General features: G+C 37.1%; 1 protein-coding gene across 1 annotated transcript in view; it reads right to left on the reverse strand.

Annotated features, from left to right (window-relative positions):
- Window positions 1–24,763, reverse strand: part of hpse2 (heparanase 2) — a 163,967-nt gene extending 139,204 nt beyond the window's left edge. The window contains exons 1-3 of the mRNA XM_057847579.1: window positions 24,468–24,763; window positions 23,260–23,414; window positions 12,356–12,517 (exon numbers count right to left, since the gene is read on the reverse strand). Of these exons, the coding sequence (XP_057703562.1) occupies window positions 12,356–12,517; window positions 23,260–23,414; window positions 24,468–24,763 (613 nt within the window). The remainder of the gene's footprint in view (window positions 1–12,355; window positions 12,518–23,259; window positions 23,415–24,467) is intronic.
- Window positions 24,764–26,992: the final 2,229 nt, after the last annotated feature.

Raw genomic sequence — 26,992 nt, forward strand, 5'->3', positions numbered from 1 at the left:
AAAATTATAAAATATTGCCATTGATTTAACATTTTATGTGTTTATAACAACATATTTTAGTACAAGAGAACAATTGCGGTTTATTAGAGCCTACATGTATTTAAGTTAGAGGATCACATTAAGGCAAAACAGCTGGTCTCTATTCTTAAGAGTAGGTTTTTGTTGCTGTGATTATACCAAGTATCGTAAAGACCAAAGAAATCGTGTAAATTGAATATTTCATTTTTATTTGAATATAATATTTAAATTAGAATAAGATTTTTTTGACCATTTGTGAGGTTAAACACCTGTGTTGAATGAGGGGGCATTGCTCTCAATTTCTGTTTTCATTATTAGATGAGGCTTTGCAAGGCAAAGGCCCACATAGTAAAATTCCTTTTTCCTTATCTGGCGAATGGATAAACTGAAGCTATTCCACATAACGCCTTTTATGCAACGCATCCAATGAGTTTACAGCGTCAGATAACACCGGGGCTTTCATGAATTGCTCTATAACTTGCACGACTAATTGAAAACAATGAGAATAGGTCTAAAAAATACAGACAATATGGCGGCCGGATACAGCGACACGTCATTTTGTGACGTAGGTGAGTAGGGTCTATAGTTATGCTCAGTCCGTGAGCATTTTCCATGATGCAGGTATGCCAATTCTACTCATGCACAAAGGCGGATGCACAACGCACAAAGTTAAACTACTGGTAATAGTGCAAACTAGCGTCTTCCTCCACACATATATTCCACATGTCTCACTAACACATTCAATGCTCGAGCGCCCCTGGCGGCCGTCAGAAAAATACACAAATTGGCCGCATCATTGCACACGCCACAGGACCCAAAATGAGGGGAAAAAAGTAGCAACTTGTAGTCCGGAAATTACGGTATAAAATACAAACGCATAATAAAATAAATAATAGCCCATTAAAATAAATTGAAATGAGCTAAAACACCTGTAATTAAATGATAAGAATATACAGATCCTGCTTACACAATTAAATGTATTAATTTCTGTGTGGCGCTTTAACTTGAGAAAATCCACCAATAAAGCTTTTGAAAACCGTTCATAAGGGAAAAAAATGATTCATTGAGGCATTTCATTTGTAAAATACATGTTAAAATCTTTGTCATTGGGATTGCTTCTCTCTTTAGCACAGGACTTCTTTTTTCTTCTTTCTTTCAGAAAGAAAGCTGACCAATACGCGGGGTCTGAAAGGCAAATTGTTGTTGCATTATTATCTTTAAATACCCGCTACTTTTTGAGCAGAATTCTAGCTTTGTTTAGGCTAATGTAATGTTCCTATTGTTGAAAGGTTTGTAATAAACAACTAGCACATTTATATTTTGCATTTTGTTTTCGTTTTTGGTTCGAAAATGAACCGAACCGTGACCTCAAAAGCTAGGTACGTACCGAACCGAGATTTTTGTGTACCGTTACACCCCTATTATTTATGTGTTATTTTTATTGCACCAATATTTTTGAGAATTCCATGCTCTCAACTTTCTGGGAACAGTTTGGGGATGGCCTGTGCAAAATAAGATAAACGTTCCGATAAACACACCCCTAATCTATGTGAAAAGTCTTCCCAGAAGAGCTGAAGTTGTTATTATAGCTGCAGAAGGTGGACAAATATCATTTTAAACCTTATGGATTATGAATGTGATGTCACTTGAACTCTTAATTGAATACTTTTGGCAATATGGTGAAGCTCAATCGGCTATTGTGCAATTTTACCCACAATATGTGTTAATATATCTGTCTTGACCAGGACTCCTGTAAAAGGGATTTTAATCACAATGAGACTTTTTCCTGGTTAAATAGAGGTAGTCCCCGGGTTATGAACGAGGTCCCTTCCTACGCTGGCAACGTAACTCGAATTTCCGCGTAAATCGGAATGAACCCTATTAAAAAAAATAAATAAATAATAATAATAATATGCAAGAAGTCCACAATTATTGTATTTTGTTTAATGATGGAACATCATTAGGTCTGGCTGGACTGTCGCCTTGCATGACTAAGGAGCAGACTCGTCTGACATAGATAAAGGACAGCTGCGCTCTGGTTTAGCTCACATATGGCTGTAAGTTGTTTCAGCTAATATATGTTTGTGTTTGCATTCGTACAGCTTGTGGAGTTATGCGTGAGCGATTTGTTATGAGAATTGTAAATACATTAGCATTCATAGCATTTAAGCTAGCGGCCTTTTGTTAGGCAAATTGGGCTAATTTAATCTACTCAATTTACATTTTAATCTGACTAGACGGATGTTTGAACACCAATTGTTTTGTGTCAAATTTGTTTAAATGTGTGTCGTTTTGAACATAAGTGTACAATTTCTCAAAAGTGAAGGAAGTAAAAAGCTTCAAAAACCACAACTGCCTTGTTTGCTGTCTGTCAAGCTGAACAACTTCACGTTTAGTGAGGACAGAACACATCATATTAATAAGGTAAAGTAAAAAAAAAAAAGATACAGTGGGGTACAATAAGGTACTGTTTACGCGACAAAAAAAAAAAAAAAAAAAAGGCAAAATGACGGATGAGACTAGTGTCGTAAAGTGTAAATCACTGTAAAGGTTGAAAAAAAAAAATCAGTTATTACTGTTATTACTTAAAAAAAATAAAATAAAATCTGACAAAGAGATGGTGGGAGGTAGGTATCAATACGAGTTAAACCGTTCTTCAGTACATTAAAGGAACAGTTAAAAGTTGAAATGAATTAATGCGATTTAAATCCTAAATCTTCCACTTTGTCTCGCAACTTGATGAGAACGTCACCTTTATGAGGACACAATCCTCAATCGGCATGCAATAAATCAGAAACACAATGCTCAAGTTATTCAGAAAAACAACACATCAGGGAATTCTCGCTTACCACACAGCCTAAATATTTTTTAAATAATGCCGTCGTTATTCACACTTGAAGAATGATATGTCATATTCGCTTTTCATTTCTGTCCATTTGAACATAGCGCTCACCATAACAGATGGTTAGACTTTAATCCAAACAGAAAAAAAGGCTAAAGTGAAAAAAAAAAAAAAAATGAAAAGAACAGTACGCCTTAAAAGTTGTAACCAATTTCAGAAAAAAAAAAAACCACATAGCAAAATAAGTAAAGCTTAGGCTACTTGGTACAATATAAATGACATAACTGATTAAATATATAAATGTCATAAGGCTGCGGCAATGTGATTTAAAAGAGTCCAATACTCAAGCTATTATTATTACTCATTACTAAGTAATACAATAAAAATAGATAATTTATCATTAAATACAATCACATATACTGTGAGGGGCAGCTATAATTTTTGTGTTTGGCTTTAAATGCTGGGGTCTGACATGGTCAGTGATGTGGAGATGATGTTCTATTGGCGTGTAGAGTTACAGTGCCTTGCAAAAGTATTCGGCCCCCTTGAATCTTGCAACCTTTCGCCACATTTCAGGCTTCAAACATAAAGACATGAAATTTAATTTTTTTGTCAAGAATCAACAACAAGTGGGACACAATCGTGAAGTGGAACAACATTTATTGGATAATTTAAACTTTTTTAACAAATAAAAAAACTGAAAAGTGGGGCGTGCAATATTATTCGGCCCCTTTACTTTCAGTGCAGCAAACTCACTCCAGAAGTTCAGTGAGGATCTCTGAATGATCCAATGTTGTCCTAAATGACCGATGATGATAAATAGAATCCACTTGTGTGTAATCAAGTCTCCGTATAAATGCACCTGCTCTCTGATAGTCTCAGGGTTCTGTTTAAAGTGCAGAGAGCATTATGAAAACCAAGGAACACACCAGGCAGGTCCGAGATACTGTTGTGGAGAAGTTTAAAGCCAGATTTGGATACAAAAAGATTCCCAAGCTTTAAACATCTCAAGGAGCACTGTGCAAGCCATTATATTGAAATGGAAGGAGCATCAGACCACTGCAAATCTACCAAGACCCGGCCGTCCTTCCAAACTTTCTTCTCAAACAAGGAGAAAACTGATCAGAGATGCAGCCAAGAGGCCCATGATCACTCTGGATGAACTGCAGAGATCTACAGCTGAGGTGGGAGAGTCTGTCCATAGGACAACAATCAGTCGTACACTGCACAAATCTGGCCTTTATGGAAGAGTGGCAAGAAGAAAGCCATTCCTCAAAGATATCCATAAAAAGTCTCGTTTAAAGTTTGCCACAAGCCACCTGGGAGACACACCAAACATGTGGAAGAAGGTGCTCTGGTCAGATGAAACCAAAATTGAACTTTTTGGCCACAATGCAAAACGATATGTTTGGCGTAAAAGCAACACAGCTCATCACCCTGAACACACCATCCCCACTGTCAAACATGGTGGTGGCAGCATCATGGTTTGGGCCTGCTTTTCTTCAGCAGGGACAGGGAAGATGGTTAAAATTGACGGGAAGATGGATGCAGCCAAATACAGGAACATTCTGGAAGAAAACCTGTTGGTATCTGCACAAGACCTGAGACTGGGACGGAGATTTATCTTCCAACAGGACAATGATCCAAAACATAAAGCCAAATCTACAAAGGAATGGTTCAAAAATAAACGTATCCAGGTGTTAGAATGGCCAAGTCAAAGTCCAGACCTGAATCCAATCGAGAATCTGTGGAAAGAGCTGAAGACTGCTGTTCACAAACACTCTCCATCCAACTTCACTGAGCTCCAGCTGTTTTGCAAAGAAGAATGGGCAAGAATGTCAGTCTCTCGATGTGCAAAACTGATAGAAACATACCCCAAGCGACTTGCAGCTGTAATTGGAGCAAAAGGTGGCGCTACAAAGTATTAACGCAAGGGGGCCGAATAATATTGCACGCCCCACTTTTCAGTTTTTTATTTGTTAAAAAAGTTTAAATTATCCAATAAATTTGGTTCCACTTCACGATTGTGTCCCACTTGTTGTTGATTCTTGACAAAAAATTAAAATTTTATATCTTTATGTTTGAAGCCTGAAATGTGGCGAAAGGTTGCAAGGTTCAAGGGGGCCGAATACTTTTGCAAGGCACTGTATGTAGTACAAACATTCAATTTAAAGGGAACCACGGATAGAAACTTGGAGTTCCTAAAAGATTAACGTTATTATGAGTTAAAATAATTTGATATTAACACCCCTCTTGATGTTTTGGTTGTTATACAATTTGTAAAATTAGTTTAACTAGTAGGCTGCCATTGCTGTTGACGACACAGGGCGGTGACGTCACTGGACTACGCTGCTCCAGAGTACGACTAGCGACATAAACAGGTCATCTGTTCAGCCCTCTCAATTTGAACCCAAGAGGAACGAGCAGCAAAACCAAAATGAACAGGAAAGACAGGAAGAGACGAGACGAGAGTACGACAAAACCGGTGTTCTGCCAAAATATTCTACACCGGCAAAATGTCCTAGAAGAGGCCAATTTGACACCCAAAGTATTACCGTGCGCCGTCGACTTGTTTTTTTTTTTTTTAGATGCATACAGGCAGAACAAATGCCTTAAATACTTAAACGTAATAATATCAAATAAGGGTGGTTTAAATACGTTACTTGACTATTGTGGTAAACAGATCAACAATCCGTTTCAAAGCTACCACAGGAAAACACAATGCTTAAAGGTATGAGAGGGAACCACATGCGAAAGTATTTTGAGGCAATGAAAAGGTAATAAAAGACTCAATAAAAACAAATAGTAAGTACTCACTGCTTTTAACTAGGGCTGTCAAACGATTAAAATTTTTATTCGAGTTAATTACAGCTTAAAAATTAATTAATTGTAATTAATCGCAATTCAAACCATCTATAAAAAATGCCATATTTTTCTGTAAATTATTGTTGGAATGGAAAGATAAGACACAAGATGGATACATACATTCAACATACAGTACATAAGTGCTGTATTTGTTTATTATAACAATAAATCAACAAGATGGCATTAACATTATTAACATTCTGTTAAAGCGATCCATGGATAGAAAGACTTGTAGTTCTTAAAAGATTTAATAAAATTTGTAAAATTTTCAATCAAAAAATAAACTAGTAGCCCGCCATTGTTGATGTCAATAATTACACAATGCTCATGGGTGTTTAAGCCCATAAAATCAGTCGCACCCAAGCGCCAGCAGAGGGCAGCAAAACTAAAAAAAAAACACAAGTAACAAGTTGGCATTGCACTGTGTTGTCATTTTAATCTGTTTGAGGGGAACATGTGCGTTAATTACGTCAAATATTTTAATGTGATTATTTATAAAATTACCGCCCGTTAACGCGATAATTTTGACAGCCCTAAAAATTTTCAATCAAAAAATAAACGAGTAGCCCGCCATTGTTGATGTCAATAATTACACAATGGTCATGGGTGCTTAAGCCCATAAAATCAGTCGCACCCAAACGCCAGCAGAGGGCAGCAAAACTCCAAAAAACACAAGTAACAAGTTGGCATTGGACTGTGTTGACATTTTAATCTGTTTGAGGGGGGCATGTGCGTTAATTGCATCAAATATTTTAACGTAATTTAAAAAATTTATTACTGCCCGTTAACGCGATAATTTTGACAGCCCTACTGCTTACCAATGTGCGCATGTGTTGGACTTCTCGCCGCGTACAAAAAACAAGGCAAGCAACAAAGGGATCGAGAATACAAACTGTCAAAGGGCAGCAAGTCAATATCTTGGCAACCTGCCTAGGATCGGTTTAAAGAAACTGCTGATGAGCTGGAATTGGATGCTGGTACGACATCGGGAAGTCATCCCACAGCTCTAACAAAACAATCTGACCAGCAGCAGAATGTGACAAAATCATGCCAGTCGTCATACTTGCTTCACCTGCTAGCTAGCACTGCTATTCTCCCATTCCAGGCCAACTACGACAACACCACGACCGTCCATTGTGCGCATACAACATGGCGCCCTCCGTGGGTCAAAACATCTACTAAATATGATAGATTTTTAAATCAATGGCAATATTTTATGTGTTTCTAATAACATATTTTAGTAAAAGAAAACTATTGTGGCTTATTAGAGCCTACAAGTCCGAGGTTGCCTTAAACAACTGTTACTAAAAACCTGAGGGGAAAAAATGTGGTCATTATTCTTTGTATTTTTTTCTATTCATGTTATGCTTCATTGTTAACAACCATGTAATCCCTGATGGCGATGCGCATATAACCTGCAATACTTAAAGTTTGGGATAAATGGCGTGACGAAATATTATTTTCTATGGGAACAGTTTACCTATAACTTGAAAAATAACAACTTTGAAAGACAGGTAGCATCACATAACAGGCTTATGCTTCACTTCATAGGTTTCAGTGTATTTTACAGACATTTATTTTGCACATTGCATCTTTGTCAGTCACCAGTGTAACTGACGTGAAAATATGTAAAGGGTTCACCTTTATTTAAAACAACTCAGGTTATTGCACATTAAAATTGATATGATATGAGACCTGGTCATTGTTGCTTCTGCATAAAGATAAAATGTGAATATTTGTAGTCTGGCAAATCTGTGTAGGAATAGCCCTCACAAAGTGTCTGTTATCCATGTGTATTATTGCAAAACGTACTGCAAACCACAGGCTTGACTTTTAAATTGAAATAATGTTTTGCCACATTTTCTTGAATTTATTAAAATTTCCTCCAACCACAATTCATTTTATCAATCTATTTTAGGACTATGAATGTGTTTTCCATGTACAAAAATGCATGTGATTTGTGGATTTTCTTTCACCAAGTTTTGCTGTTTAAAATGGTTTCTGGGCTTTAACTTTTGTAACGATTTTTCACCTTCAAGGCACTCAATACGCTTTAAACACAGGAATTTAAATTTTCTTTTTCAAGCACTGTTTGGCTTGTCAAACAGCTCAAGCATCCATTCACTCTCCACATACAGCTTTTGGCATGCTTTTGAGAATAGGGAAGTAAGTAACTTTGTAATGGTTGTGGTCAATTATTCATGTTTTTGCCATTTTTCATTTCTCACAGACTGCTGACATTCAATGTTTCAAACATTTGTGTGTATAATTCCAGGCCGAAACACAGATTTGTGGAGACATTTCTTTTAGCCACACAGATACATTCCTTGTATAATCGATACCTTCTATTGTGAAAAGATTATGTAAAATTGCATTAAAGCAGTAAAATATGATATGGAATATTTGCCTTTTACACAGACTGAAAAAAGAGTGCGTTTTCCAATGACATCTTAAACTTGAGCGACAATGTCAGCATAGGTGTCTGGTCCGGTGCATTGAATATGCATCCGAACCCTGACAAATTCAATTCTTTTGACCTACTACTATGTTGCTGAAGTAATTTTAGTTTCAATACTTGGGGAAGACAAAGGGCAGACGACATGCATATTTCCCCAAAAGTACTTGCTTTAAATTTTAATTAACAAGGAAAAAGTAAAACTCCTGTATTGTCTCCCAATGCAAAAATGTTATATATAATATTAGGGCTGTCAAACGATTAAAAATTTTAATCAAGTTAATCCAACCTTAAAAATGAATTAATCATAATTAATTGCAATTCAAACCATCAATAAAATATGCCATTTTTCTTCTGTAAATTATTGTTGGAATGGAAAGATAAGACACAAGACGGATATATGCATTAAACATACTGTACATAAGTACTGTATTTGTTTATTATAACAAATCAACAAGATGGCATTAACATTATTAACATTCTTTCTCTGAAAGGGATCCACGGATAGAAAGACTTGTAATTCCTAAAAGATAAACGTGTTTTTTTATTGTGACTAAATATTGCCATCTAGTGTATTTGTTGAGCTAAACGAAATGTTTGAATAGAGTTTGACCAAAGTCTGAGTATTATTTTGCATAGCTATTTTGACTGGTAAAGCCAGTTCTCTTTGCATTGAGCACTTTTCTTCTTGTGAACATTATGTTTTTTCTGTTCATTCTTTCTGTTAAAGGGATCCACGGATAGAAAGACGTAGTTCTTAAAAGATAAATGTGAGTACAAGTTATAGTAATATTATATTAAAACCCCTCTTAATATTTTCATTTTAATAACATTTGTAAAATTTTCAATCAAAAAAAACTTGCTCGCCATTGTTGACGTTGCCAAGCGGTGACGTCACATGGGCTCCCTGCCGTTCTTCCAAAGTGTCTTTAACTACGTAAGGTAGTGATTGAAATGGTGGTCAACAGCCGGAAATACTGTACATCTAGCTGACGATAGCACCAACATATTAATAGTTAGTGTAGGCATTCAATGTATTTGTTGTTGTGTTTATTTTCTTGTGTTTCTTTTCTTCTGTCCCCCCATAACCCCTTCCTGAGCGCTGTTTTGTCATAATAAATGAGATATGTCTAATGATTAAAAAAAAAAAAAAAAATTTTTTTCATAATACTGGACCTGTAAATGGTATCGGCGCCCTCTTTGTTGGTACTCGCCGATACAGATACCACCATTTCGGACCGGATCGGATACTGGTATCGGTGCATTTTTAGTGCATACCCCCACCTACTGTATAAGAGTGTGTAGCACCCATCTGAAAGTGCGCTGCTCTCTGTGTTGGTTTTTATTGGACAACGTCTTGTTCACCTGCCTAATCTTGCTTGTACTCATGTTGTTGCCTCTAGTGCAGTGTTTTTCAACCAGTGTGCCGTGAGAGACCGTCAGGTGTGCCGCGAGAAATGATCCAATATGGCTTTCAAATTTATTTATTTATTTATTTTTTTTAACGTCGTCGGGTGGAGTTGCAGTAGGAAAGAAGGAGTAGGTAGAAGGTTTTGGTCAGGTGCAGATGAGCAAGGTATTGCTCGTGTTGCGTTCAAGATCTGCTCGGATTTCTAACCATCAGCCAACTTGCTGTCCACGACAACGTGGACCAGAGCACACCTACTGTACATTATTTGATTAGACTCGTCAAGAGTCGATATGCACGAAAGTGTCCTTTCCATTTTATCCATATGTGACGACTGTGAATCATCCACGTGTTTTATTCCAACACACTGTTGAGGACAGCAAGGTGGCTGATGGCTAAAAATCCAAGCAGTTCTTGAACACAACATGAGGAGCTATGGTGCCAAGCAAGTTTAAACGTCATCTCCAAACGAAAAACCCGCCGCTTCAAAACAAGTCGTTGGACTATTTTCTCCGCCTTTGTGAAAACATAGAAAAACAGCAAGTTTTTTGAGAACGATAACAAAGGTAAATGAGAAAGCCAGTTACGTTGTTGCTGAACTTGTTGCTAAATCCAAAAAGTCCCACACTGTGGCAGAGACAAAACTACCTGCCTGCAAGCAGTTGCCTGCAAGAAGCTCGGCCCTGATGCGGTGAATACCATGCTAAAATCCCCCTGTTTGATAATTCTGAGCTGTTGACAAAAATTACTGCCAGGATATCGGTTTTGTGTTCATTTAAACAGGCTCAAGTTTCACACTGAGCAAGTATAAATGTTGATAATTATTTTAAAATTTAGTATAATGTACAGAAAGTAATTTTGGAACATTTTTGGTTCGTGGTGTGCCCCAAGATTTTTTCCAATGTAAAAACGTGCCGTGAGTCTGTGACGCAGAAAAGGTTGAAAAACACTGCTCTAATGCTCAATTACGATATAGTTACACAGGGCTTATTGATTACACCGGAGGCATGAAAACGAAATGATCAACTCACAATGGGGAAAAAAAACAAACAAAATGATGGGGGAAAATATTATGTGATGCCTTAACATTAGAACATTATGCCTTTGTGATGTATGATTGCTTCTGTGACCTAGATTGTAACAACTTCTATTGTTTTTCACCTTGGGTCCCATAGTTAGGAGGGAATCTCAGGAGATAACTTGTTATGCACCATAGTACGCGCTTGGGCCCCATAGTAAGGAGGGAATCTCATGAGATAACTTGTTATCCACCATAGTACGCGATTGGGTCCCGTAGTTAGGAGGGAATCTCACGAGATAACTTGTTATGCACCATAGTACGTGCTTGAGTTCCATAGTTAGGAGGGAATCTCACGAGATAAATAAACGTTTTACTTTAACCGCTGGGAGCCTCAACTGGGGGGAATCTCATACCCTGGGGGGGGGGGTCTCACGAGTTCGGGTGGTGCGTTTTCGTGGGGGCATAGAGTGGCCACCCGTGTCCCCGCGTCAGACGTGCCCATAAGAGTCGGGAGATTCCCCCAACTCCCCGGAAGTCTGCCAGAGGATTACGTACGGATCGCTTGGCTTTGTTCCGTCGCCTCTTTGCCGGAGCGTTTGGCTTTCTAACGGTAACGCGGGGATTCTGGGATTGACAAACTAGATCTAACGTCATCGTTACCACTTGTTCTTGTTTTGATACTTGTTGCTTGCTCTTGTGGGATTGTAATCAATTAATCTTATTTATTCTGCATTTTGTAATCAGTTTGTTGACTCACCGTGAACCCGGAAATTTCAGAAAACACAAACAAACAAACAAAAGTAACGTGTAACGCAGAGGGCAGTAGAGTAAAAAGTAGATATATATTTACTGAAAAATGTAGCGAAGTAAAAGTAAAAAGTGCCAGTTCTTACTGTATTTGTACTCAAGTACAGATACACAAGAAATGTACTTAAGTACAGTAACAAAGTACTTTTACTTCGTTATATTCTACCACTGGTTTATAGCCAGTGTGACTTATACATGTGTATTGCTTTGTCATGACCACTGCAACATATACTCTGGAGCGACTTATAGCCTGGAAAATATATCTGTTTATTTCACGTGTTGCACTACGAAATACAGGTTTTACTGACAAGAAAAAAAAAGATGATAAGTTAGAAACCGGAAAACATTTTTTGGAAGATAAGACATTAGCCTGTACAGTTTTATGCTTTATAGCAACAGTTAGAGCTAAGAACAGCTTTGCTCCTTTTACAGGGTACACTATTGGGGGGGGGGGAAGATTTTCAAGTATGTAAAAATCGGTTTACAGAGATGGATTGTGCTCATCCTTGGAGATTTCCCATTATCAGTGCAACACCACTCATCACAAATATTTCAATAAGTATAGACTGCAGTCATTTCAGCAGACAAATGTTTCATCTCACGCAGTCCCGAGTTTCCACTCCAGTCAATCATAAAAAAAAAAGCAGCCCACCCAAACATGGGGTCTCAGAGTTCTGTGGTCAACTCGAGTTAACTCTAACCAGTATAAACATCACTTTGTTTACCCGACTGAACTGCAAAACCGCTCTATCCATCCCCACATTCCTCCTTTCCAATTTGCATTTGTAATTCTAAAAGCTGACCGTTTACATTGGCGCACATTCAATCTCTGTGTGTGGTGGATACATTGAAGTAAGAAAATGTGTTAGGTCAACAGAAAGAATATTTCTGTCTGAAAGAAGGAATACTTTAAATGCATGTGAGCATGGGATCACCTACCTGTTATTGTTACATTGCTGTAGATGTTGGATATTTGCTCCTTAAGCAGGATGAGATGAGTGCTGGCTGCTTTCTCTCGTTGCAGCTCCAGCATGATGTCAGGGTGGCTTGACACTTTACAACCGTTCTGCTTATCCATTGCAATGTCACTGTGGACTATGTCTGCAAGACCAGAGCCAAAACACAAGGGAAGTACATATTTAATGCAACTAGTGCAATCGGCGAGCTGTGTACAACATACAGTACATCCCAAGAGAGCATTTACCCTAGCCTATTATTCAATTTGGAAAACAAATAAAACCACAGAGGAACTCGAAGAAAGACAGCAAAAACATGTAACCCACAAAAAGCAAAATATAATGATGACTGGGAGGGGAGGGTGAAATTTATTCTGCCTTTCGCATCATTTTTTTCCATTAACATTGGAAGACTTGATTCCCAAGCACTACTATATCACCTGTCTTCACCACTAGGGTCATTGGTAACAAAAGGCATATTTTCTAAATTGGTTCATAGAAATCAATGAACCTTCAGTGCATGTTTTTGGAAAAGGGAAAGAAGCCAGAATTACTCTAGCTGGGGAAATCCCACAAAACATGCAAGCATCACGCAGATAGAAGTAGTGCTACCACGATTAATCAATTAACTCGAGTAATTCGATTACAAAAAAGATTTGAATTAAATTTTGCAGCTTCAAGTATTTTAATTAAAGTGGCGTTGTCATGGTTTGTTTTGAAAGTATTGAAATTAGTTTAATTGATTGGGGTGGATACACTGCCCTCTAGTGGCAACAGTGAATATGACAAAACTCATTTCATACGGCCGAATCCAGCTGCTCCCTGTTAAGACCAACATAAATTAAGTTTTTGTTTGAGCAAATGTTTTTTTTTTCTTTTTTTTAATGCATTTATCATTTAGTTTATAGGTATATTCAGCCGTTTTTATGTGGCAATGTGTTTAAACTAGGGTTGTTCCGATCATGTTTTTTTGCTCCCGATCCGATCCCGATCATTTTAGTTTGAGTATCTGCTGATCCCGATATGATTGCTTTTTTTTTTTTTTTGCTCCCGATTCAATTCCAATCTTTTCCGATCATATACATTTTGGCAATGCATTAAGAAAAAAATAAAACTCGGACGAATATATACATTCAACATACAGTACTTAAGTACTGTATTTGTTTATTATGACAATAAATCCTCAAGATGGCATTTACAATATTAACATTCTTTCTGTGAGAGGGATCCACGGATAGAAAGACTTGTAATTCTTAAAGGATAAATGTGGCTTTGTATATTGTGACTAAATATTGCCATCTAGTGTATTTGTTGAGCTTTCAGTAAATGATACTGTAGCCATTTAACTGTTCTGCCCAAATGCATGATGGGAAGGGCAACCATGACTGTGCGTAGTGGCACCAATTGATATATCTTCTCTGCGTTGGGAAATAACATAGGGTGTTAAGAAAAAGATCAACTACTACCTTTCTTCCCCACGTTGCTTCCCACAATATTTCTAATTTTTGAGAGAGGGATTGAAAGGCTTCAGCCAATTAAAAAAAGGCTCCAAAGACTGACAAAATCCACTCTACTCATTTAATGCTGCCTTATAGCTCTATATATAGGTAAAACGGCGCCATTATAGATTGCACGCGACAATGCTTGAGTGGGTCGTGCAGCGCATGCGTTAAAATATTTTAACATAATTAATTTTTAAAAAATGAATTACCGCCGTTAACGTGATAAATTTGACAGCCCTACTTTAAGCCAAAACTAAAGACTCTGGATGAGTGTAAGACATTTTGTCTGTAACGTTAAATACAATTAGAAAACGATTTAATTAAAATATATATATATTTAAAAAAGGCATGTCCGATATTTTTTTGCCGATTCCGATACTTTGAAAATGATGTGATCGGACCCGATCGATCGGGTCACATCTTTAGTTTAAACCATTTGTTAAATGGTGTTATACTTGTATGGCGAAATGATGTGATCGGACCCGATCGATCGGGTCACATCTTTAGTTTAAACCATTTGTTAAATGGTGTTATACTTGTATGGCACTTTTTCACCTTTCAAGGCCCTCAAAGCGCTTTATTTACACTATCACACCATCCACCTACTGGTGGCGCAGCACCAGGAGCAATGTGGGGCTCAGTATCTTGCTCAAGGACACTTAGACGAGTTCATCAGGGCGGGGAAGCGAACCCACAACCTCTGGGTTGGAGGACAGCTACTCTTCCACTGAGCCACACCACCCAGTTATTTAAAAAAAAAAAAAAAAAACACAGTAGCGTTTTATAGCATTTAAGCTAGCCAATTGTTCTTAGATCCTCATTTATTTATTTATTTTTTTAAATATTGTTTGAGGTTAAGGTATTTTAATTTTTTATGTTTCTAATGCAATTACCATATTTTTCGGACTATAAATCGCAGTTTTTTTTTTTTTTTTTCATAGTTTGGCTGGGGGTGCGACTTATACTCAGGAGCGGCTTACGTGTGAAATTATTAACACATTAGATATCATTTCACATGTTATTTTGGTGTTTTGGAGTGAGACTGATGGTTTGGTAAACTTGTAAGCATGTTCTTTATGCAATAGTTATCTTAACTCTTAATAGCTATGGCCACGTTCGCGTTCTGCCTTTGGCAATGTGTGTTCAATTGTATTACTGACTTTTTTATATTGTAATGCATACTTTTAGTTTGTGGCGCTTTCACGCCCAAGTGGGGGCGCACTCGCACTTGTTTACACGAAGAAGAGCGCTCACACGCCAGAAGAAGACTGACAGCTACGCAGCGTCTCTAAGCGAGTGGGCGAGAGAGAGAGACATGGCTGCGAACCTACATTCATTGTTTATACTTGTAAAATATCTCTACAGAGACAACGCCTGTGTGTATCATCTTTTCTGTTGTTGTTGTGTGTTTTCCACCCGCGTTCGGACTCTTAGAGCCAGTTGTGTGGTTGCTTGAACAATGTGCTAATGCTAGAGAACGCATGCTAACCGCTTGCGTCATTGCTGTAATAGCAGCTAATTATCATTTATTTACGTTGATGTGAACCTGTTTGGTATCGAGGACGAAATTCATTTGTATGATTTCTATTTTTAGTTTCTTCAAATGATGGTGTCATAACGACGGCCAAAATAAAGTCAGCAAATTTTGCGGACGTCCAGCATCGTCATTTGGGAGTTTAGCTCGCTGTATAGCCAGGACCGAGCCGTAGCGTCCTGCTGAGGACAGTATATTCGCATTTCGTTGTTCATGCATCATGTAATATTATTATACTGTACACTTATTAGCATGTTGTTCTCTATTGTAATTTTATATTAAATTGCCTTTCAAGATGACATATCTATGTTTTTTTCCTCTTCGTTGGACATTTTATGGCTGGTGCGACTTATACTCAGGCGCGACTTATAGTCTGAAAATACGGTATTCGATTATTCGAACGAACTAGTTCATCGATTAATCGACTACTTAAATAATCAATAGCTGCAGCCTATATAAGTATTGTCCATTTACCATTTGTTACATGTAAACAGAAAACCAACAGCTGGAACAAAATTTCAAATTACAGTACTTATTTTTGAATAAAGTACTTTAGTGGCAAAAGTAAATTTTTTGTAAACGTCAGCTGTCTCCCTTTCAAAGCATTATGTGGTATGGCAGTGGCGTCATTAGGCCTATTTTAGGAGGGACTTCAGTCAATCTATTTTTTTTCCACAATTCCACACATGTTCATTCATAGTTTTATTACCTTCAGTGAGAATTTACAATGTAAATGGTCATGAAAATAACGAAAACACATGAATAAGAACGTGTGTCCAAACTTTTGGCCTGTAATGTATGGATGTAAAATGTTTGGATATATGTTTGTTTGCATGTGTGTAAGGAAAATTAGCCTGACCCAGATATTAAATTCAAATAATTAATAGTATTTTTCAGGGTTTGAAATTAAATTGTTGTTAAATATGTGCTCAAAATGTAATCTGTGCGATTTACAAATATTTGGGAACAAACAATTATTGTGGGGTGAGCGAAAGTCTAGGCATTAGGTCCTGTCTCTCTCTCACACACACACACACACACACACACATATATTACGGAAAACACGGACAAGGCTGAAACAGCAGCTTCTGCTCTTGCGCCACTCTTTAAAATAAACTGCTGTATTTTAATCCCAAAAACTGTACATGTGTTTGATTGAACAATACGTCTATTTGCTGCCATAGCAGTTTCATCGCGCATTAAGCCCCCAAACTATTTTTAATTTGTCCGTTTTACCCTGGAGACCCCCGATTACAGACACCGGGCAACCGCTTTTGTTTCAACCCAGCCATAAAAAGAAGGTAAGTAATTATATGTACTCTATTATTCGAAATCTCTATCATTTTTAGCTTTGAATCATTAATTGATGTCTAATATTTAGTTAAAAAAAAAAAAAAGTCTTTATAGAATTATTCACTCGCATATTTTAAACTTTTAAACAAATTACGACACAATGAAAAAAATAGTGTCAGTAAATACGATTACGGATATCTACCTCATAACTATCGCTTAAATGTATTTTTTTTTTGTTACTGTCTCATTTTTCCGGATATGCTAGATGATAATTGATATAAAAATAGAAAAACTGAAAAAAAAAAAATATATATATATATATATAAATATATATGAAAATGTAAACACTGTATTTGAAAAAGGAAATCTCGACCACTCTTTGATGTCTGCGATTTCTGCATTGCGGCCCTTGTTATATTACCGTGTTTCACCCATAAAATCCCCCAAAAGTCTGGCTGTGGCCATTCACAGCTGTGTCTTGACTAGGGATGGGAATCGAAATCAGATTCCAATTCGGAACCGGTTCCTAGTGTTTCGAGGCCTCGACATCACTATGAAAAACCCTTAACGATCCCTTTAACGAGTCCTGAAGACGCATATTGCGTCGTGACTGTCATGTTGTCCAAACACATCAAACTAGCATAGCGCCAAGAACCACCCGCTCCAAAGTTTCGCTACACTTCACCAGGAAAGAGGGTGAAAATGAAACGTTACGATGGTTTAGCACGAGCATTGCAGCTGTAAACATAACAATGACAGCACGTAGGTTCAAACGCTCGAAAGTGTGTCTTCACTTCACGAGGAAAAATTACAACAAAACGACTTACAATCATTGCAAGGTGGAGATAACTGCATCGCGAGGGAATAGACTGCACTGTCCTCACAGAGACAGCTATACAGCTAGCTAAACTCCGAAATGACGATACAGAAGACGTTGGTATAATTTGCTGACTTTATTCAACCATCACTTGAAGAGTGAAACTAAAAATAGAAATGAAAAAAATCAATTTCATCCCCAATAACAAACAGGTTTGCATCAACGTAAATCAGCGATGATTAGCGGCTAATTCAGTAATAACAAAGCAGTTAGCATGCGTTCGCTAGCATTAGCACATCATTCAAACCACTACACAACTGGATTTAAGTGTCCGATCGCGAGTGGAAACACACAACAACAACAACACAAAAGATGATACATACAGGCGTTGCCTCTGTAGATATTTTACAAGCATTAACAAAGAACGTAGGGTCGCAGCAGTGCTTTCCTCTCTCACTAACTCGCTCACTCGCTTGGATGCGGCATTTCTTCTTCACGTGAGCGCGTTCTTCTTCGCGTGAGGAAGCGCAAGGGCGCCCCCACTGGAGCGTGAAAGCACCATAGAAACTAAAAGGCATGCATTTCAATATACTGGTAAATAATACTTTAACAGGGGTCCCCAAACTACGGCCCGTGGGCCGAATGCCCGACATTTGGTCCGGCCCCCTGAACAATACCAGAGAGCATTTTGAATTTTTTTTTTTTTTTTTCTCAATAGTGTTAATTATTTTCTGGCCTTTTTCTGTGAAGAACTCAAAGAGGGTTATTTGGTTATTATCTATTTGATTAATAGTGTTATTTTTATTAATTGTTATTATATTATTATTTTATTTCATTAACTTTTGTTCCGTGAAATATCTAGAAAGGGTTATTTGATTGTGGCATTCTGAAAAACAATAATTTTTTACATTTAGGCACTCCTGAAATCATCACACTTTTTCTGTTACAAACTGACCCCGGCCCCTCATCAGAGAAGGGAAAAGTTATGCAGCCCTCACTGGAAAAAGTTTGGGGACCCCTGCAAGTTTAACACATATTGCTAATGGCAGACCAACGACCTATATGCCAATATATACCAATATTTTTTATTTCTATTAGAAAAATGTTTCAGTAAAATGTTACATTCTTGTGCATTTGCCACTTATTGCCACAGTTAATATTTAGGCTTTGGGCCTCTTTTGACCTTGTTGTGAGTTTTTAAGGTTGTGACTTCTGATTAAACAAACTCAATGCCAATCAAAACGTTTGTTCTTCTTTTTCCCCAAATTACAATCGATAAGAGAATCGATAAAGAATGGAATCGTTAATCAATATCGATAATGGAATCGGAATCGTAAAAATCCTATCAATTCCCATCCCTAGTCTTGACACTCAGTGAGACGTGCTACATGGAGTTTTTGGATTGAAACAAGGTAAGTACGCGATGATCTTCTTTACCTTGAGGAACTTTGAGGTAGAGATTGAAGTATGCGATGGAGCACAATCCTGCTGCAGAATTTGTCCTTTTTTAGGAATGTACAGTAAGAAGCAGCTAAGATTCGTTGATATTTCAGACTATTTATGTTGCGTTCCGCCCTGCAGATCTCTCGCACACCCCCATACTGGATGTAACCCCAGACCATGATTTTGCCACCACCAACCTTCACTGTTTTCTGAGTGAATCTCTAATCCACGCAGGCTCCAGTAGGTCTCCTGCAATATTTGCGTTAACTGTGGTGTAATTCAATGGAATAATGGAGAATCCTTTTGATAAGCTGTGGGCCTTGGCAAATGCCACACGTTTTTTTTTTCATTGTCTGCACACTGAGAGATAAATAATCTGAAATATCAACAAATCTTAGCTGCCTCTTACATTCCTAACCATAAAAAGGAACAAATTCTGCAGCAGGATGGTACTCCATCGCATACTTCAATCTCTACCTCAAAGTTCCTCGAGGCAAAGAAGATCAAGATCCTCCACGACTGGCCAGTCCAGTCACCAGACATGAACATCATTGAGCATGTCTGGGGTAGGATGAAAAAGGAAGCATGGAAGACGAAACCCAAGAATGTTGATGAACTCTGGGAGGCATGCAAGACTGTTTTCTTTGATGTTCCTGATGACTTCATCAATAAATTATCTAAATCCTTGCCGAAGCCCATGGAATTCATACAAAATATTACATTTGGATCTTACAGCACCACTACTTAATTCGCTTATGTTATGTAACATATTTTTGTATTTGAAGTACATTTTTGTGTTCAATTTTCACACTACTTTCTGTAGGCGACAAAACTTTTGTCTTGCCAAAATTTGCCCTTTATGTCTTCATTAAATGATAAATCTTTTTTCAGTGAAACAAATATATTTTTGTACATTCAACATCATTTGGGAGGGTCTTAGCTTTCATATGAGCCATTTCTGAAACCAATTGAATAATTAAAAGTCAGGTTATTAGCTATTGTTTCTACAAAATGGATTAGCGACAAGACTTTTGTCAGGGACTGTATTTTATATTATTATTTTTAGAAATAAATTGATAAGATGTTAAAAACCAATGTTAATACAATATTAATAAAATGAATAAAAACTGAAATAGACTGGTTATTGCCCCAAACACTCTAAAGTTGACGTTTTTTATTTATTTATTTATTCTATTGTTTAGTTTTGTTTTAATTTCATTGTATTTAAATAATTGCCTGCTATTGATAGATCTGGCAGTCCAATTCATTTAAACTGGGAGTACCAGCTGTGAACGCTCATATTACAGTGCCATTGATGCCGCTAGACGTCCAACCCATTTTGTTTGTCAAATGGTTTGGACGTCTAACGCCGTCAATGGCAGGCTACGAGTTGAATAAGTGACCTATAAAGGGTATGGGAGTTGATGATGCCCCACCACCTAAAATGCCCCTAAGAGTGCACAAGCTTTCTGGGGTGGGCACGGCCCCCCATGTCCAGACCCATGAGGTCCATAAGGCGAGCTAGGCAAATGCCTAAGTGCATCCCAGCGTCCAAAAGGGCGTCAAGAAAAATGGCCAAATGTTATTTGATGATAGCAGCATTCAAAAAAATTATACAAGACAAAAGAACAACAAAACATATTGTAATAAGTCTTTAAATAATAATAAAATCATTTTTCTAGTGTGCCTTCTGCCCGTTTCACTGTTTCCTGTGATGCGGTAATTTTACCACAGACCCTAGTCTCACTCACCACCCAGCAGACCAGCGAGCTACCTGAAGGTGCCATTTTTAACCTCCGCAATTGAGCGACGTTAAGGTGACGAGTCAACGTCGTGAAAAGACAAAATCCTCCGGGTCGCATTTTAGAGAAGAAAAAGAAAGAAGAGGAGCATGAACTTAAAGAAAGACAGAGGTTTTTTGTGATGGAAAAAAAAAAGCTTTTTTCAACAACATAAGCACTATACTTAGCGTAACTGCAAGCTAGCGGTTATTTACATCGAGTTTATATGACATACTGCTAAAGCTAATACTGCATTTTAGCCAGGCTGTTGTTTTAGAAATATTTTCAGTATTCAGCCTGTTGTGGATTAGTTTCAGTTAAATTTACTCCCCCTCTTATTTTAGAGAAAGTTGGACAAAGTGTATGGGGGACAAAAATTGTCTTGCTTATTTTCATGTGATGTGTAGCACTTTTGTGTTAAATTGTGCTTTTCAAATTAATTTGCCATGTCTTAAAGTGTCAAGGTTAATTAAGTAAATACACCATTAAATATATGATTAATAATTTCAAAGTTCTGTGGTATGGCGGACTAAAAGTTCCATGGATTTAAATGCAAACATTTGTTATGAATTGTGTCATTAAATCATAAAAATGGCAATCATATTCATTTAAAAATATATACAGTATATATATATATATATATTTATCATATATTATATAATTCATTATTATTGGATAGTCCTGTGTAGTTGCAGTCCTTCAAGAATTTATTGTATTTTAACTACGCCCATCAAAGATGTTGGCCGGATCCAGTAGACCGGGACAGTCGACTGCAAGAATTTAGGCACTATTATGATTTTGTCATGCTGGTTTCACAGTCAACCGCTATTTGACCAATATAATGTAACATTCCAGTTTCTTCTCTTTGTAGATGGTCTTCTGAAATATTTTCCTTCCACCTCTGTACATCCTGGGTCATTTTTTACAGCCACATCAGCACCAGGTCCAAGCCCACCAAGTCCAGTACCTTCCCACACGCAAACTGCCAGTGGTTAAAGAAGTGCACCTTCCAAAATAACTGTCATATGAGTGCAATAGATGCTTTTGTATCAGTGAAGACAAAGTGAGTAAGGTTATAGGTCAAGGTGAAAAGGAAGTTGCATTTTAAAGTGTTATGTGTGTCTTTATATAGGTTTGTGCAGGTAGGTGTTAATCATATTTTAATAACAATTGTAATTTATTTATTTTTTAAGTGTTTTTGAATACTTATTAGTAGAGATGTCCCAAACGATCGGGTCCGATCACGTCATTTTCAAAGTATCGGAATCGGCAAAAAAATATCGGCCATGCCTTTTTTTAATATATATATATTTTTTAATCAAATCGTTTTCTAATTGTATTTAACGTTACAGACATAGTATGTTACACTCATCCAGAGTCTTTAGTTTAGGCTTAAGGTAGGGGTATCAAATTTATCCCGATAACGGCGGTAATTAATTCTTTTAAAAATGTATCACGTTAAAATATTTTACGCAATTAATGCATGCGCTGCACGACCCACTCACGCATTGTCGCGCACAATCTGTAATGGCGCTGCTTTACCTATATAGAGAGATATAAGGCAGCGTAAAATGAGTAGAGTGAGTTTTGGCAGCCTTTGGAGCCTTTATTTAACTGGCTAAAGCCTTACAATCCCTCTCCCTACGATTAGTAATATCATGGGAAGCAATGTGGGGAAGCAAGGTAGCAATTGATCATTTTCTTAACACCTTATGCTATTTCCCAACGCAGAGAAGATATATCAATTGGTAGCACTACGCACAGTCATGGTTCCACTTCCCAACATGCATTTGGGCATGGCTACAGTATCATTTACTGAAAGCTCAACAAATACACTAGATGGCAATATTTAGTCACGATATACAAAGTCACAAGTCTTTCTATCCGTGGATCCCTCTCACAGAAAGAATATTAATAATGTAAGTGCCATCTTGAGGATTTATTATCATAAACACAGTATTTATATACTGTATGTTAAATGTATATATTCGTACGAGTTTTATTCATGTTTTTTTTAATGCATTGCCAAAATGTATATGATCGGGAAAAATTATCGGGAATGATTGGAATTGAATCGGGAGCAAAAAAAAAAAAAAAAAAAAAGCAATCGGATCGGGAAATATCGGGATCGGCAGATACTCAAACTAAAACGATCGGGATTGGGAGCAAAAAAACATGATCGGAACAACCCTAGTTATTAGAGCATTTTTCTTTTCATTTCTGCTCTTGTCCGTTGTTGTCTCTTTTATGTAATAAATTACAGAGAGATAATGTGCTTTTTCAGTGTGAATATTTGAATATATGTGGTGAAAATAGGGGGAGGGGGGACGCCAACAAATATGTTGCCTATGGGGTACCAAATTGGTCAGGAACGGCCCTGCCTATGTCCCACCCATGGTGACAGGGCTGGTCGAAAGTAGAGTGAAAAAAGATAAAGAACTCCTTGAAAGTTATTGCGGGTTTTTTGTATTTTTATTATTATTATTTTCATTTTAATAATTGGTGTTGTTATTTTACCGTCGTCGTAGTTCTTCAGGTAGTAGTCCGGCCCGGGGCCTCGGTATTTAGCCAGGTTCTTCTGGTTGTTGAACTGCAGAAAGTCGGTCCGCTTACCACCAAAGCGGAGGAAGGCAGGAGACAAGCCTCTCGCCAGGGTCACCAGACGCTTGGAGCTGCCGGCACACTAAAATTAGTTCCTCTAAATTGCCGTTAGGGTTTAATTAATTTATTTATTTAATGGTAATTCGATTGGTTGATGTGCTCTAATTGGACGCAATCTTTATTGTATATTTAGGAAGTAATTGAATTGTTTGAATTCTACTTTTATTTGCTTGTTCATTTAATCTGCCAGTGTTTCCTCGTCGGACAGCGGGGTAAAAGCGGGTAGAGTTTGAAAAATAAAAAATAAAAAAAAAATTTAAAAATCACTTTTAAAGTTAATATTTTCTTTAGCATTAGATTATCCACTGAAATCATATATATCATTTACGTAATTGTTATTTATTTATTTATTTTGTAATGAGTGTACAAATAAAGTTATTGTTTGAATTTATGGATAAAAATATACCGTTCATGTCACTAATTTACACCCACACACAAGAAAACTGATGTAAAACTTGCAATTGATGTCTCATAATTTCTTAGTGGTATCTAGTAATATTTAGTGTTTTATCGTATAGTGTATTTATAGTATTGTACTTTTTTTTTTTTTTACCAATACAAATGTGTCACTTGCAAGTGAAAACATTTTGTTCAGTCAATTTTCTGTTGCTGTTTAATATTGCGAAAAAGAATGAACACGTCAGTAACACGTCTGCTTATGATTTTTGTTTCATTTTTGGTATATTTTCAGATTTTACAATTACGTTAAATATCAGAATCAGCATGCATTCATTGTAATTGCATTTATTGTGATTGCAGAAGCGCAACGAAATTGATACAACAGCTCCAAAAGACATGCAGTGCAAAAGAATGAGGTAAATAAATAATAAACAAGTTCTAATGATCGTGAATTTAAAAAAAAAAAAAAAAAAAGACAGGCAACAGAATTATATATATATATATATATATATGCATTCAAATTATAATGCTCCATATTCCCATTTGCATAGTGAAAGTATAACGTAAGAAGTCGAGAATAACTAAAATAGTTTCTTCGACTGGTCATGTCGTTCTTAAACACCAATTGAACATCCATGGATAAAAGAATATTCCACGAAAAATACCTGAGGAAGACCAGCCAGCCGTCGCTGATGATCGACGGGTCCAGTTGTAGAGACAGAAAGTTGTCGTTGAGTACTCGGGTGGGACTCCGGGTATTGACATCCAACAGAACCAGCGTCCTTCCCAGGAAGCCCGTCCGAGTACCGCCTGCTCCTGCTGCCCTCTGGTACGTTGGGAAAGAGGAAGATGAGTAGGAGGAAGAAGAGGTAGAAGAAGTAGAGATGAGTGGGAGCACTAAAAGTGCCAGCCACCACCAGGAGGACAGAAGAGGTGAGCTTTGCGCTCCTACAACGAGCATCTTGGAAAAACTTCTTCTCTGAGTGCAGACCAAAGTGGTGCTTGGTCGCCTTTTTCTCAGCGATCGGTCTTCCCGACGGCTTGTCTCACCCGCCACCCCTCATTCCCGCCCCTCTCGGTCGTTTTGGGGAGCTGCGCATCAAAGCGCATGCGCGCGGAGGGAGCGTTACGAGAGCCTGAACCGACACGCACACAAGCAGGCTTCTGCCAAACGTCACATAATTTAACCACTGATAGGATGTAACCAAGTAAAATCTTCATTTCACCAAAGTAGATTTTTTAAAGGTACTTGCACTTTAATTTTTAATTTTTGCTTTCTTGACAATTGAAAGAAAAAAATAAACAAAACAATCATATTCGGTCAGCACATACGACTGTTCTAAAGGTTCGAAAATACTTTTAGAACAGCTGAATTTTTTTATGGTGAGACGCTTTAATTTTTTCACTGCCATTGGTGGAGATATGCGTCCAACCACTTTATTTGAGAGCAGCACTGTCAGCCAAGGGCGTAGGTTTGCATAGGCACAGTAAGGACATATCACTACCAACTTTTCTGCTCCAATTGTCCCAACCAACTTTTAAGCAACCTTATTTCCATATAATAATATGTCCAGTTATACAGGCAATTTTGTCTTCCCAAATGATGCAAGGATATAATTGACACCATTATTACCCTTTAAATACCTGCAACATGAAGCAATTGTCAGAGAATACTAAAATTTGAAAAGTAAGGTCTTAATGAAACCTTTTTTCCCAAATTTGTAAAAAGAAAAGTCAAAATGAATGTGTAATAAGCGCTGATATCTATAACCCTTGCTAAATCCTGTTTTTTTTTTTTCCTCACGGAACCTGCAGATGCATGTGTTGACTTGCATCCATCATTTTTTTTCCCAAAAAGAAATGTCAAAATTCGGAATTAGTCTTAAAATCATGACATTTTAGGTGTATCAAATGTGATGCAGTTTGATTGGCTCATGACTTGCATTTATTTAAAATGTATTTATTTATTTTCTACATTATTTAAAATATTTGTATTTGCAGCCTATTTTTTCAGATAATCATACATTTATCGTAGTCGAGATAAAAAGTATGTGTAAATGCATGTTCAAATATTGCAATTTAAATATACTAATAAAATCCAGACATTTATTCTGGAAGTTTACGAAATGTTTCTTTTGTAGTTTTTGAAAACAAAGGTTTGAATCGAACGGTGTATCACCAGACCAATACACATGAAAGTTAGTAAAAGTCAATACAGATTTATTTTGCATTGATCATTTAGCCTATTAATTAGGTTCATATTCGTGAGAAATGTAGCCGTGACCCCTGTTCACCCAATGTGTTTGGTCTTATTTTTGTCCCGTCCCCAGAAACAAAGTACATGCAGGTTATGCTGTTACATCGTTCCTACAAATGTTGAGACCAAACCTACACCCTTGCTGTCAGGCATCCCATTTTTCACATTTGCAGCACATGGGTTGAATGGTGTATGTGTCTATCGACTGTCCACTTTATTATAATTAAAAAAAAAAAAAATTATTAAAAATGGGTTAATGCTGAACACAGGCACAGTAAGAGGGTGTGCATACTTGTGCAACCATGATCTCAGCTGTTTTATATTGGAGGGATTTTGTTTTTGCATATAAATGCATTTGAACAGGGTTAACTTTTTATATACACAATACAATAGTCTGATTTTTTTCTTCACTTTTTTTTTTTTTTTTTTTTTTTTTTATAAAAGGCGCATGCACCTTTTTTTCCCCCCATAGTGTTTTTCCATTTGAGTAATTTAGGGCCTAATTGGATTGACGATTGTGCGCGCACGCTTCTTTACTTTCACAGTATTAACACATTTGTTACAGAAATGAAACAAAAAATAAAATATGAATATTTTTGAACAAACAATATGACTATTTGTAAAACAACCCATATTCAAATTTAAATAAAGTTCTCATTTTTAATGGTGATATTTTTGACGTTATTAAACTCTAAGGACGACGCTCCAATTGCTTTTCCAGTCTATTAAATGCGGCGTGAATTGCATTACGGTATTGCACAACAAATAAAGTCGACATGACTTTGGTGCTCGGCTTTGGTTCTCTTGAGTGCAAAAAAGCACAACGCACATAAAAATGATGATTTTAGCATGCGGGGGAGCCCAGCCAAGCGTCTCCACGGGCGGTCAACGCGAGTTCTGGGGTCAAGCACGCATGCATGCCTCGCACATGAG

The sequence above is a fragment of the Corythoichthys intestinalis genome, chromosome 10 (assembly GCF_030265065.1).
Source record: "Corythoichthys intestinalis isolate RoL2023-P3 chromosome 10, ASM3026506v1, whole genome shotgun sequence".
Lineage (NCBI taxonomy): Eukaryota > Metazoa > Chordata > Actinopteri > Syngnathiformes > Syngnathidae > Corythoichthys > Corythoichthys intestinalis.